Source organism: Lepus europaeus, chromosome 13 (assembly GCF_033115175.1).
Source record: "Lepus europaeus isolate LE1 chromosome 13, mLepTim1.pri, whole genome shotgun sequence".
NCBI lineage: Eukaryota > Metazoa > Chordata > Mammalia > Lagomorpha > Leporidae > Lepus > Lepus europaeus.
In genome coordinates this window covers 85904107-85917840 of record NC_084839.1, presented here as the reverse complement: position 1 = coordinate 85917840, position 13734 = coordinate 85904107, and the positions used below count along the sequence as shown (strand labels likewise).

The 13734-nt window shown below is 59.3% G+C and overlaps 1 protein-coding gene across 1 annotated transcript in view; it reads right to left on the bottom strand.

Moving 5' to 3' along the window:
• KCNIP3 (potassium voltage-gated channel interacting protein 3) overlaps positions 1-11826 on the bottom strand; it is a 78496-nt gene extending 66670 nt beyond the window's left edge. Inside the window, exon 1 of the mRNA XM_062208754.1 lies at positions 11773-11826. Coding sequence (XP_062064738.1) covers positions 11773-11787 — 15 coding nt within the window. The 5' untranslated portion in view covers positions 11788-11826. The remainder of the gene's footprint in view (positions 1-11772) is intronic.
• Between the last annotated feature and the right edge of the window lie 1908 nt (positions 11827-13734).

Below are 13734 nucleotides of genomic sequence, written 5' to 3'. Positions count from 1 at the left end.
CCTGTAGGAGCGCCCTTCTGAATGGTTGGGTTGGTTGGCCAAGAATGAGAGCCACTGCAGACATAGCCCCCCCACACCACCCCCAGGCAGCCAGGGCCGCCCTGCCTCCATCAGGCCATCAGGTGCAAGGGCCAGAGACTGACCCACATGGATTCCATCAGAACAGGAATGGTCAGCACGGAGCCTGGATCAGTACCACCTCCCGGGCAGGATGGGGAGCCAGGCTCAGGAGGCAGAGCAGAGAATGGACAGACAGAACAGGCCCTGTGGGTCCCTTGTCACTGCTGAGTGACACTGGTTCCGATCCCAGGGGCACTGGGCCTGGGACCCCCACCGGCCCCATGAGACCCTGCTGGTCCCCTGGAACCTGGAAGCTGCTCTGTAGCGTCAATGGCTTCAGGTTCAAAGCCAAAGCCCCGGCCACACACCTGCTCCCTGGCAGCCGGAGGAAGGCGCCTGGCCTGGGGGCTCTGTCGCCATGCCCTGTGGGGGAGTTCCCGCCTGCAAACGTCCCCCAAGAGTGGGCTGCTGCACCCCGCAGCCGCTCGTTGCGGGGCAGAACCCTGCAGGTGCTTCATAGGCTCATGCCCTACAGAGCCCCTTCCTATCTGGGGTGGAACAGTCTCTTGGTCAGCAGTGCCCCAGCTGGGTCCCTGCTGTCACCTCCCTCCCCAACACACTCCCTCATACCACCCCCACAATCCTCCTCTTCTCCAAGGCTCCCCCCAGCGATGAGGGGTCACTGGTGCCCAGAGCAACTGCAAGGGGAGGGACAGAAAGGGGGCAGGGCTGGGGGTGGGCAGGATGCCAGGGAGGTTGAGGGAAGCACCCCCCCCCCCCCACACACACACACTGTGCTCATGCACACACACGCACACGTCCCGCCCATGCTGGGTCAGAGAGACACCTTCTTCATTATTAAAGATCCTATTCTGGAGAGAAAAGGCCTGGATGAATAAAGCCTTTATTTTGGGCAAGGAGTGGGGAGGTGAGTGGCGGGCAGCTGGGGCTTCGGGCTCTTCTCCTTGGGAGAGTGGACACGCCAGAAGGAGCCCCTGAAACAGGCCCGGGAGCCCCTGACAGGTGCTGCTTGTCGGGAGCCCGCCCCTCCTCTGGTTGCAGGGGTCGCCTATGTGGGCGCCACAGTTCCAGGCTGGTGTGGGAGCAACCCTGCAGGCGAGACCCCGGGTTCTTCCTGCCTGGGAGGGCTGGGAGCTGCCGGAGGGCCTGTGCATTCGGGGCTGCAAGCCCTCCACCCCAGGAGGCGGCCACACCACCTTCATGTCACAGGTGATGGAACCGTGTCCCTGAGGAGTCTGGGGGCCACACACGCACATGGTCTTCTGAGCAGAACGTGCAGGAGGTGTGAGTTCTGGGGCGGCCCTGGGCCCTGGCACGGGAGAGAAGTCGGGGGATGGGTGGGAGGGGGCGTCTCCATGTCCTGTAACCGTGCCAACGCTCTTCCAAAAGCAACCATTGTCCTGAGGCCTCATGGGTGACAGGGTTTTGCTGTGTACTTTCTCCCTGGTGGAGAAGCAGGGTGGAAGTCCTGGGCCGGGCGCCTCTACCTGGGTGAGGGTCCAGGATCCCACCTGTGACAGCCTCCCTGTGAAGGGTAGGCCTGGGTGCTGACGAGGCGGCCAGGGGAGGCCGCAGCAGCTGAGCTGGGCCAGGCAGAGCCCTCCCCAAGGGCCCATCAGACTGTGGGGAAGGCGCGGCGGGGAGGTAGAGGGGTGGCCGGCCGGTCACGCTCATGAATATTTGACAGTTGTCTGTCTGGGAGAGGGTCTGACTGAGCTGTCAGGCAGTGTTAAATGGCACCCGCACCGAGGGGAAGGAGCCGACCGAGGCAGCCCCATCGGAGGGGCCTGGGTGCTGCGTGACCCAGTGGAGACCCAGCCCCCTCTTGCCCACCCTGCCCCCACCAAGCCACACTCCCTGGCTGGTGCCCACAACACCCTCGGGTGGCTGCTGCTCCCCCTGGACTGGGGTGGGGAAACTTTTCCCCACCGAGGGCCCTGTGGAGATTTATAACATCATTCCCTGGCCATACAAAATGATCAGCTTAACAATGAGCCAGCTGTAGATGGACTGAATTTCGAGTCCCGTGTGTGGATGACCTGGGCCAGACCCGTTGAGTTTGCAAGGTTTCATGGCCTAGGAGTTTCCCTACCCTGTTCGCTTGGGGCAGGGGGGGGAAGGGGTCATGGGGGGGGTGGGCAGTTCCTGAGATCCCTTTCCCCCTCCCCTGCTTGCGTCTCGGCACCCACTGTTCCTCTGTCCCTGAGCCTGGCACCCAAGATACCCTCACTTCCAAACTCGGCAGGACACGAGCAAACCACGCAGCTAGAAAGCAGGTAAAAGACACGCGCAGACCTGTTACCAACCAGGTGGCAAACAGGCACACGAAAAAGCGCTCAACCCATCAGCCACCGGGGTGTGCGAACAAGACCCGCAGAGAGATGCTGCGACTTTTCTATCCACCCAGCGGCAGCACCGAAGTGGGATCCCGTCCTTGTCAGTGGGAACGCAAAACGCTGCAGCCACGCACGGGAACAGCTTGGGAGCTCCCTACAAAACGAAACACGCGACTGCACACTACTGTGCAGCAGCACTCGCGGGCATTTAGCCCAGAGAAGCGAACAGTTACATTTGTACAGCTTGGTGGAAAGGGTGCCTGGCCCCACCTGGAAACACCCCCGGGGCCCTTCTCCGGGTGACTGGTTAAGCAAACTGCCACGGAATTCCAAGCAATTAAAGGAAACAAACAACTGACACTCACAACCTGCGAGGCTCTCCAGGGAATTCTGCAGTCCCCAAAGGCCACACGCCCTGTGACTCAGTTTATAGAACCTTCGAGAAGGACAGCATTTCAGAAGTGGGAAACAGATCGCAGGGCCAGGGATGAAGGGGGGAGGGAGGTGTGGTTATGAAAGAACAGGGGGCAGGGTTTTGGCCCAGCAGCTAAACTGCCGGCTGGGACACCACATTTAGCTCTGGCTCCTGACTCCCGCTTCCTACTGGTGCGGACACTGGGGCGGCAGCAACTATGGCTGACGTAGTTGGCTCCTTGGATTGAGTTCTTGGCGCCTGCCTCCAGCCCCCAGCCCAGAGCCATTGCAGACACTTGGGGTGTGAGTCAGTGGATGGCACCTCTTTCACTTGTCTGTCTTTCACGCATACAAACGACTAAAAATTTTTTTTAGGGAACTGTGCTGTGGCATAGCGGGTAAAACCTCTGCCTGCAGTGCCGGCATCCCATATGGGCGCCAGTTTGAGTCCCAGATGCTCCACTTCCAATCCAGCTCTCTGCTATGGCCTGGGAAAGCAGTAGAAGATGGCCCAAGTGCTTGGGCCCCTGCACCTGCGTGGGAAGAACCCGGAAGAAGTTCCTGGCTCCTGGCTTCAGATTGGCACAGTTCTGGCCATTGCGGCCATCTGGAGAGTGAACCAGCAGATGGAAGACCTCTCTTTCTCTCTGCCTCTGCCTCTTTGTAACTCTGCCTTTCAAATAAGTAAATAAATAAATATATATTTTTTTTGACAGGCAGAGTGGACAGTGAGAGAGAGACAGAGAGAAAGGTCTTCCTTTTGCCGTTGGTTCACCCTCCAATGGCCGCCGCGGTAGGCGCACTGCGGCCGGCGCACCGCGCTGATCCGATGGCAGGAGCCAGGTGCTTCTCCTGGTCTCCCATGGGATGCAGGGCCCAAGCACTTCGGCCATCCTCCACTGCACTCCCTGCCACAGCAGAGAGCTGGCCTGGAAGAGGGGCAACCGGGACAGGATCAGTGCCCCGACCGGGACTAGAACCCGGTGTGCCGGCGCCGCAAGGCGGAGGATTAGCCTACTGAGCCGCGGCGCCGGCCATAAATATATTTTTTAAAAAATCTAGACACACACATACAAGGCCCTGCTCTCTCTGTTTTACCTGAGAACCTCCTGCCTCTGGTCTCTGATGCTGGCTTCATTTTAATGGATGACATCCCCTGTTGGAGTGGCCAGGGTTGGGGGCAGAGACCAGTGAAGCCAGAAGATCTGGGCCCTGGGGTCACACCTGGTGGAGTGGACATTCTGGGCCATGTCCCCAGGATGGCCCTAGACTGGCCCCGGGGACCTCCGGCCTCCTCCGAATTCACAGGTTCCCCATGCTATGAGCCGCCCCTCACTCACCAGGAGGAGCCCCCAGGAGGTCAGCATCAGGGTGTCCTGGCGGCCTTGGGCCTCAGGTCACTGGCCCCAGGGAGACAGTTTTATGTGTTAGAAGTCATTGAGACTGCGGCTGCCCCCAGCACCGCTTTAATTCCCCATGATCCTGTGCTGTTGTACATGGAGAGGGTGTGGCCTGCGCTCAGAGCCCTGGGCTGGGAACAGTGGGGGATGGGAATCCAATACTGTTGTTTTGTTTTCAGGACTCTGTTGTGGTTACAGTTAATGACTCCCCTTTACAAACTGGCTTTGAGAGTCCCCTTTGGGGGGGGGGGGGCGGGGTGTGCTGTGGCATAGTGGGTAAAGCAGCCGCCTGAGGCGCCAGCGCCCTATATGAGCACTGTTCATCCTGGCTGCTTCTCTTCCAATCCAGCTCTCTGCTATGGCCTGGGAGAGCAATGGAAGATGGCCCAGGTCCTTGGACCCTTACACCCAAGTGGGAGACCGGGAAGAAGCTCCTGGCTTCAGATCGGCACAGCTCCAGCCAGTGTGGCCATTTGGGAAGTTAACCAGAAGATGGAAGACCTCTCTCTCTCTCTCTCTCTGCCTCTGCCTCTGCCTCTCTGTAGCTCTACATTTCAAATAAATAAATCAATCTTTAATTTAAAAAAAGATTCCTCTTTCAATGAATTGATGAAAATGCAAAAGGTGAGCTAATTTAAAGAAAACGTTAAAACCAACAGCACGGGTTGATGCACATAAAGCAAAAAAACAAGAACAAAAACAAAATGCCAGTGAAGGTGGAGCACTCACAGGCCAGGAAGCTGGCGCTTCTCTCCCGGGGCACCTGCTCCATCCAGCCTGAGCGGTCACTCCCACCTGTGGCTGCTGAGACCACTCCAAGCTGAGCTGTCCATGTGAAAACACACTGGGCCTCACACCTCTGCTTACTAGAATGTCACACTGAAGTGATAAGAATGACATCGGACTAAATAAATTTGTTGAAACATAATTTCGCTTTGCTTTCTGTTTTCTTTGAGCATTGTAAATGACGTCAGCGCCCCCTTGGCATTTCCGTGAGACCGCCTTGCTCTGGATGGCTCTCCGCTTGCTGGCTGGCTGGGTTCGGCTGGCCTCCTCCTGCTTGGGCAAGCAGTGCCCCCGGCGGCTCTGTCCCCCAACTCAGATCCCCAGCCAGAGGTCATTCAGAGGGGTTTTAGAAAGGAGGTCAGGGGCCGGTGCTGTGGTGTAGCCCAGTAAATACGCCACCTGCAGTTCTGGCAACCCATATGGGCACCATTCTGTCCCGGTTGCTCCACTTCCAGTCCAGCTCTCTGCTGTGGCCTGGGAAAGCAGCAAAAGATGGCCCAAGTGCTTGGGCCCCTGCATCCACATGGGAGACCCGGAGGAGACCCGGTCGGTGCAGCTCCGACCGTTGCAGCGAACTGGGGAGTGAACCAGTGAGTGGAAGACCTCTCTCTCTCTCTCCTGTGTAACTCTGACTTTCAAATAAATAAATAAATCTTTAAAAAGAAGAAAGGAGGAGAGATGGCATGCGGAGGATGAGCTGGGGACAACAGGACAGGAAGCCACCAAGGGGAGGGGTGGAGGGGAGAATGCCGAAGTGCAGCCTGTGGGAGGCGCGGTAGAGGCGCTTGGCAAACCTGTGCTGAAGCATCCGCGCTCTGCCCTGAGAGTGCCTGCACAGGCGGACATGCACCGCTCCCGCCTCCCGAATGTGCGCAGACATTGTGAATGGAGAACACGGCGAATGGCTTCCTAAGAGCCGCTGAGGTGCCCTGGCCGCTGGCACGGGGACACAGCTGGCCAGGGAACGGGCTGGGGAGGCCTCAGGCAGATGGACACAGCTTGAGGCAGCCAAGGACCGTGCGGGGAGGCCTGTGGTGGGTCAGACAGGGACTTTGCAACACTGCACAAAGTCCTTGACCTCTCAGAACCTTGCGTGCCTCATCGGCACAATGGCCATACAGTGTCTGCTCGCAGAGTTGGGGGACAGTGTTGGGAGCTGGTGGGCACAGAGCTCCTGGGAGATGATCCCTGTTTGTCCCCCACTGGTCCTGAGCAAAGGCTAGCCTGGCACAGGAGCCAGGCTCAAGGTCACGGCCCAGCAACATCTGGCAGGGAGAGCCCCTCGCGATGGCCGGCTGGCGACAGCTCGGATCACCTGGGAGATTTCCCACAATCCGCCTGCCTGGGGGCTCGATTCTGAGGTGTAGGTGCTCAGCCCACCGGACAGAAGATCCTGGGCCTTGTCTGTAGGGGAAGGCATGCCCAGGTTCTCAACCCCTTCTCTTCCAGGGATAGCCGGGGACACCCACAGCTGCTGGGACGCGAGTCTGTCCCCCGAGTCCCATGCTGCAGCGCGGGCTGGCTCACCCAGCACCCACGTGCTGTCGCTCTATTTCCATCACTTGGGACAGATGGCAGGAAGCAGTGGTGGGCGTTGTGTCGTGCGGGCCCCAGGGTTTCGGATGGGGAGGCTTTTGGGGGCCTGGATTCTCCACTTACCTCTGATGTGGAGAAGACAGACGTGGGCCAGGGAGCAAAGCTTGTGGGGGGAACCCTGCAGATCCCAGCACACACACACACACACACGCACACACACAGACACACACATGACAGGGGCCAGGTAAAGGTAAAGGTAAAATAGGATCTCATTTGTCTAGGAGACTGGGGATGCTTCCCCCAGGGGAATAAGAAAACTGTGGCACAGAGGAGCCAGGTAACTTGTCTGAGGACACACAGCTGATGTGGGAAGGGGCTGGGGCTGACTCCAGATCTGCCTGGTGCAGAGCCAAGGCCAACAGCTGACAAGGTGCCGCTTGTCAGGTGACACCTCCCCAGGGCACTCCCTTTCCTGACCAGGGTGTATACCAGGAGCTGCAATGGGCCAGAGGTACGTGTGTGTGTGTGTGTGTTGGGGGGGCACAGGGCAGAGAGCTGCATTGTCGCACTCTGGGGGGTGGCCTCCACCTTGACCCATGCCCTCACCTCTACTGTACCAGCCCTCACTGGTCAGCACAAGGCCCTAAGTCCAGGTGGTGACCTAGCAGAGGCTGTATACAGGCCCTGAAGGAGAAACTGAGACCGAGAGCAGGGCCAGGCCCTGTTCAGATCGAGTTAATGGGGGGAAGCATAGCGGGGCTCCAATTTGGCTGTCTGGGGCCACTGCCCGGAGTGCCCGTCCTGAGAGAGGGTCTCAGAGCAGGACATGGCACCAACGTCAAGGACACTTGGATCTCACGTCTCAGCTGCCCCGGAGGCCTGCCTGCTGCCAGCGCTAGAGATGAGGCTGGCAAGGCAGCTGCTTTGCCTGGCTGAGCACGGCTGCTGGAGGGAGCAGCTGGGCTGACATATGAGGCAGCAGATCCCAGTGGGGAGGCTGGGCCAACTGAGGAGCGGGACAGGGCCCCTCTCGGCTGGCCTGCTGCTTCAGCTCGGATCAGCTCACCCCCAGCCCACCGTAGGCACCTGCAGGTCTCTGTGGTTCTCCCCCTGTCATGTGGCTGCCCTGTGACATGTTAGGACGTGGGCTGATCACAACTGACAGATGCACCTGTTCAAGGGAAACATCACTCAGCTGGGGCCAGGGATCTGGGGGGCAGGGACAGCACAGTGACTCATTCCCCCTGCTCTGTCTCCTCCTGCTGCGGCCTGGAGCACCAGGAAAGACAGGCGCACCAGCCTCTCTCCTCTCCTCTTTCTTTGCCTGTGAAACCAAGGGTGCCCTTCTCTCTCCCACACGCCAATCTGGGGCCCTGAAGTTACTCCTGGGGATCCCCAGAGAGGCCTGGGGCTGGGCTGGAGACAACCTGGACTTAAAACCCTGGAGTCCTTTCCTCCATACCCTGTCTGCAGCCCAGAAGGAGATGCTAGCTGGCTCAAGGTCAATGCTGATGCAGGGGGCACGCCATGGGGGTGGGGTCTGACTTGGGTGCACTCACTAGTAGGGTCGAAGGGTACAACAGCACAAGGCCCACGGACCTGGTTAAGATAGTCCCTTCTCCGGGGCCAGCGCTGTGGCGTAGTGGGTTAAGCCCTGGCCTGCAATGTTGGCATCCCATGTGATGCCGGTTTCAGTCCTGGCTGCTCCACTTCCCATCCAGCTCCCTGCTAATGGGCCTGGGAAAGCAGCAGAGGATGGCCCAAGTCCTTGGGTCCCTGCACCCACGTGGGAGAACCTGGAAAAATCTCCTGGCTCCTGGCTTCATCCTGACCCGACAGAGGCCAATGTGGCCATCTGGGGAGTGAACCAGCGGATGGAAGACCTCTCTCTGTCTATCTCTGTACTCTGATTTTCAAATAAATAAAATAAATCTTAAAAAAAAGATATTCCTTTATCCCACTGTGCTCTTCTCTCATGACCCCCACTTGACCTTGAAATAAGACAACAGGGTTGAAATCCCAGCTACAAGAGCTTGTGGTTTATAATCTATAAACCTCAGGGTTGGCGCTGTGGCATGGTGGGTAAAGCTGCTGCCTGCAGCGCCAGCATCCCATATGGGCGCCGGTTTGAGTCCTGGCTGTTGCTCTTCTGATCCAGCTCCCTGCTATGGCCTGGGAAAGCAGTGGAAGATGGTCTAAGTGCTTGGGCCCCTGCAGCAGCATGGTAGACCCAAAAGAAACTCCTGGCTCCTGACTTTGGATCAGCACAGCTCTGGCTGTTGCGGCCATCTGGGGAGTGAATCAGAGGATGGAAGACCTCTCTCGGTCTCTGCCTCTGACTCTTTCAAACAAATAAAAATAAATCTTTAAAAAAAGAAAAAAATGTATATAATCTATAAGCCTCTTTCTTCATATATAAAGTGGGGACAACATCAAATGGGTTGCATGAAGGTCCCAGGAGATGATGGCCGGCAGGGATAGTGGCACCGGTGGGCTCCGGCTCCTGGGCCTTGGCCTTGTCCCAGACTCCACCCAGAGAGCAGAGCCACTTCCCTCTCCACTCCAGGCTCCCAGTCACTCTGGAAATGAAGGTCCAGTTAGGACCCATTGGCCCCAGGCGCCCTGCGGGAAGGCTGGAAGTGGGGCCAAGTTCCCAGTGCATCTGCTGAGCCATGAAGACCCTGCATCCCTGAAGTCCCCTGGGACGACAGAGAGCCCGGGATTCCGTTGTCTCTGGCCACCTAAGAGCTCATGGGGGCCGGCGCCGTGGCTTAACAGGCTAATCCTCCACCTTGCGGCGCCGGCACACCGGGTTCTACTCCCGGTTGGGGTGCCGGATTCTATCCCGGTTGCCCTTCTTCCAGGTCAGCTCTCTGCTGTGGCCTGGGAGTGCAGTGGAGGATGGCCCAAGTGCTTGGGCCCTGCACCCCATGGGAGACCAGGAGAAGCACCTGGCTCCTGGCTTCGGATCAGCGAGATGCGCCGGCCGCGGCGGCCATTGGAGGGTGAACCAACGGCAAAAAGGAAGACCTTTCTCTCTGTCTCTCTCTCACTATCCACTCTGCCTGTCCAAAAAAAAAAAAAAGAGCTCATGCGATTCAAGCTCGTGGAGGCCTGGCGCATGGGATTCAAGCTCGTGGAGGCCTGGCGCTCTGGCCAGCTGACTCCCTGACCCCCTGTTTGGGTCTCAGTGTCTGTAAATGGGAGTGGCAGTGCCTACAGGGACAACTGAGGGTTAGCAAATGACCGGGGCGTGTGGAGGAAGGCTGAGGGGACATAGGGTGTTACTGGGGGGGCTGGCGCTGTGGCATAGAAGGCTAAGCCTCCACCTGCAGTGCCAGCATCCCACATGGGCTCCAGTTCGAGTCCTAGCTGCTCCACTTTCGATCCAGCTCCCTGCTAATGCACCTGGGAAAGCAGTAGAAGATGGCCCAGGGACTGGAACCCCAGGTGCCCATGTGGGAGACCTCAAAGAAGCTCTTGGCTCCTGGCTTCAGCCTGGCCCAGCTCTGGTCGTTGCAGGGAATGAACCAGCAGATGGAAGACCTCTCTCCCTCTCTCCCTCTCTCTCTCTCTCTCTCTCTCTGCCTTTCGAATACATAAGTAAATATATTTTTGAAAATAAAAATAGGGTGTTCCTGGGGGGCAGGCCCCGACCGTGATGGTGAGCTGACCAACTCACTGCCCGCGTGATCGCTAGGCCTGCTGCCAGGAGGCAGGAAGGTTACGTCCACAGGCTCCTGCTGGCCGACTGGTGGCTTCCCCTAGAACCTCTGTCCCTGCCGGGCCAGTCACAGGAAGGACCCTGGCAGGCATAAGGACAGCCAGGTCCACCGGGGACCCAGGAAACAGGGAGGGCGGCTGGGATCACAACGGCCAAGGGGAGGCCAGATGCACCTGTGGGACTCCGGCCCTTTACCCCACCCACCTGGGAGGGGCAAGGGGTCAAGTCCCCAGAGTGACCTCCTGCAGCTAGGGCCAGCAGAGGAGGGGCCTGGGAGGGAGGATTGGCCTCTGCCGGTGGACGGAGCTGGGTGTGCTGGTCTACATGCAGCCTAAGTATGGAAATCACCCTCTCTGTGAGCAGGCAGGAGCAAGCCAGGGCTGCCCGTGGCCAGTGCATGTGGACTGACTGTGCAGGACGCGTTCAGGCCGATGCCCATGGATGCCCATGGTCTGTGCTGCATGTGCTATGTGTGTGCAGGGACAGCGTGAGCCCGGGACAAGGCACTGAGGTTCTCTGCTTCTGCCCTGGCAGTTCCGGGGATGACCCTGTGAGATGCAGCCCAGTGTCCCTCATTTCTTACTCTCGACACCCTGACCTTATTTGGCTCCTTTTGCCCTTCCTTCTTTCTCCCTGCTGCTGGCAGGTGCTGGCTGGAGCTCCAGCAGCCATGTTGGGCTTTAAGAAGAACTCAAGGCTGGAGGCCAATGAGACAGAGAGAGCTTGAGTCCCAGTTAGCCAGGGCCTCCCCTGGGATGGCTTCATGGGAGAGAAACATAGCCGGCTTTGTCCCCACCCCTGGGAATTGGGCCGCTTCTTCCAGTCCCGGACAGCAAGCCAGACTTCCCGAGGGTTAACTCCACGCTGGCCAGGAGGGGTTCAGCTGCTGTCCTTCCCCTCAGCCCTCCTCCCTGACTTCTACTCCCCCCTTCCCCCTCCCACGGCCACCGTGTCTTTAACTCCGTGCCAGGCGCTTCCTTCGCATCCTGTCTGATCTCTCAGCAGCCCTGCGGAGAGGGGACCGTTAACAAGTGTCCTTGTTAGGGCTCTCCCAGGCCTCTTAGAAGAAGGAGGCCTTCGTCAACTACTTGGAGGATTCATGAAAAGATGCATTCACGGACCAGCCACTGGGCAGAAGACACCTGCTCCCCAGTACAGCCCCCTCCTCCAGCCCTAGCGGGGGTGGGGCCCAGACTCAGGGTCAGCTGCCCCGGCACCTATCCCAGGACCTAACTGCGCAGGACCTGCCTCCAGGCTGGCCTCCGAGCCCCTCCTCTGCCTGGCTTGTCTTCCACAAACACCTAAAGCCTCTCGCATCCAAAAGCGACTGGCTCCCGGCCAGGACATCCCAACACTCACTTTCCCCAGAGCAGCCTTATACGGGCAGCAGGAAACGGGGTCAAAGGAAGCAGGACGAGCCTCCCTGGTCCAGAGCAATTTCTGGAAGGTTTTGCTCCCGGCCGGCAGGCGAGCCCCCAGCCCCACCAGCACCTACCTGGGCCCGCTGCATCTTGGGTGCTGGAGAAAACTGTTGCCGGCCGCTCCGCTTCACAGCCCAGGCGAGTGGGACTGCCCAGCCCGGCTGGCAGCTGCTTCATGTTTGCCTGGACCCAGACGTAATTGTCACCGCGGCTGCTCACCCGCCCCCTGCCCACCCCTCTCCCTCCCTCCCTGCCTGCCTGCTTCCACCGCTCCACCCCTTCTGCTGGGTGCCTCTCTCTCTCACGCGCACACGCACACGCGCGCGCACACACACACACTCTCTCTCTCTCTCACGTCTCTCTTGCATATTTTTGTTCCCCTCTCCCAGGCTCGCTCTCTGCCTGGTGCCCAGTCCTGGCCTGTCAGCCTGTCCCCCTCTCCTGCCCTGTCGCAGGGTCTCTCTGCCTCCCCTGCTATGTGCCTCTTTCTCTCACACACACTCTCTGTTCCTTTCTGTTCTCAGTTTCGGGGAAGGGTGGGGGTTAGAGGGTGCAGGAGCTGGGGCCAGAGGGAAGGGAGCTCCAGGAGCGGCCACCCAGATAGAGGGGGCACCAACAGCCCCTCCCCTCCATGCCACCCTGCCCCTCTCTGCCTGCCCCACCCAAACACTGGCAAGCCTCTGATGACCTTGGCCTGAAGAGCCCCAGGATGGCTAGAAGCTGTCCCGGGGAAGTGCCTGGCCCTGGATCTGCAACATCCTCCCTTGGGGACTTCACCCAAGGTGCTGGTCTGCAACCGACTAGGACAGAGGGAAAGCCACTGGTGTCATATCACCGGTGACACCCAGAGCTGCTGCCCCCTCTCTCATCTATCTTGCCAGGCCCTACTTACCTTGCTTAGACCCCTCAACAGGCCTGGCAGTATGATCTCCTTGTACTCCCCATTGTCACCATCCCTGCCTGGGTCTGAGCCTGGGACCACATTCAGGGTGGCCGTGGGGTCCCACCTGATCTCCCAAGGAATGGAGAGGGTGGGGATGAGGTCCCTGAGGCACTCCTGGGAGAGGGGAGCATCTGTTCAGCCCCCAGGGAAGCCACCCAGGAGCCAGGTGCCTGGACCCTATGCCAAGTTTCCCTTTTTGGAGCCTGGAGGAGCCAGCCGGTGCAAGTGTTCCCATGGAAACAGAGCCCTGAGACAACCCCCTCCTTTGCCACGTGCAGGAGAGCACTTGCTCGCTCCCGTGTGCGCGCTCTCCCTCTCTTCCCTCTCTCTCTCTCTCCCTCTCTGGAGCCCAGCTGAGTGGCCCCAACTTTTAGACCTCCAAGGTGGAAGACCACAGCCCGGAGCCCTAGACATACTGAGGCTCTGGGCACTGTTCCCCAAGAGGAGGTGGCAGACCAGGTGCCAGGTCCCAGCAGGCATCAGGACAGGCCGGCTTGCACGCTGGGTGAAGGGCTTGGCAGATCTGGACCCCAAGCCCACGGCACACCCTGGAAGTGGGGGTGGGCGAGCTCCTGCACCGCCTCAGATCAGGCCCAGCATCCTGGGCACCCCATTGGCCGTCACCCCAGGCATGCTCCTGTGGCTCAGAGCCTGCATCCACCCACTTCCACAAGCAGCAGCACACTGAGCATTTTGAGCTCAGTAAAGTTAAAGATTTGCCCAGGTCACAAGGCGTGGTCCTTCCATCCCCACGTGAGCACTGGGGGTAGGACCCTCCATGCCCATATTTCACACATCAGCTGGGAAACTTGCTGGTTGCCCTGCCAGGAACAGGCCTGGCCTCACTTACAGTAATAGGACCAGAGACGCCCACCCCTGGGCAGCAAGCAAGGCACTGTGCAGCATCCTCAAAGGTCCAGGACCACTGCCCTTCCCTGCTGGGCCACCCCTGCCCTCAGGCCTTGGGAACCACGGGGTGAGGCTGCCCACCCAGCAGGTGCCCCTCAGAAAACACTGACGCAGGCCTGTGTGTCCCGTTCCAATCCTCCCACCTCCCTGTGCCCCTTTCCTCTCTGGGTGTCCTCAGGGGCCT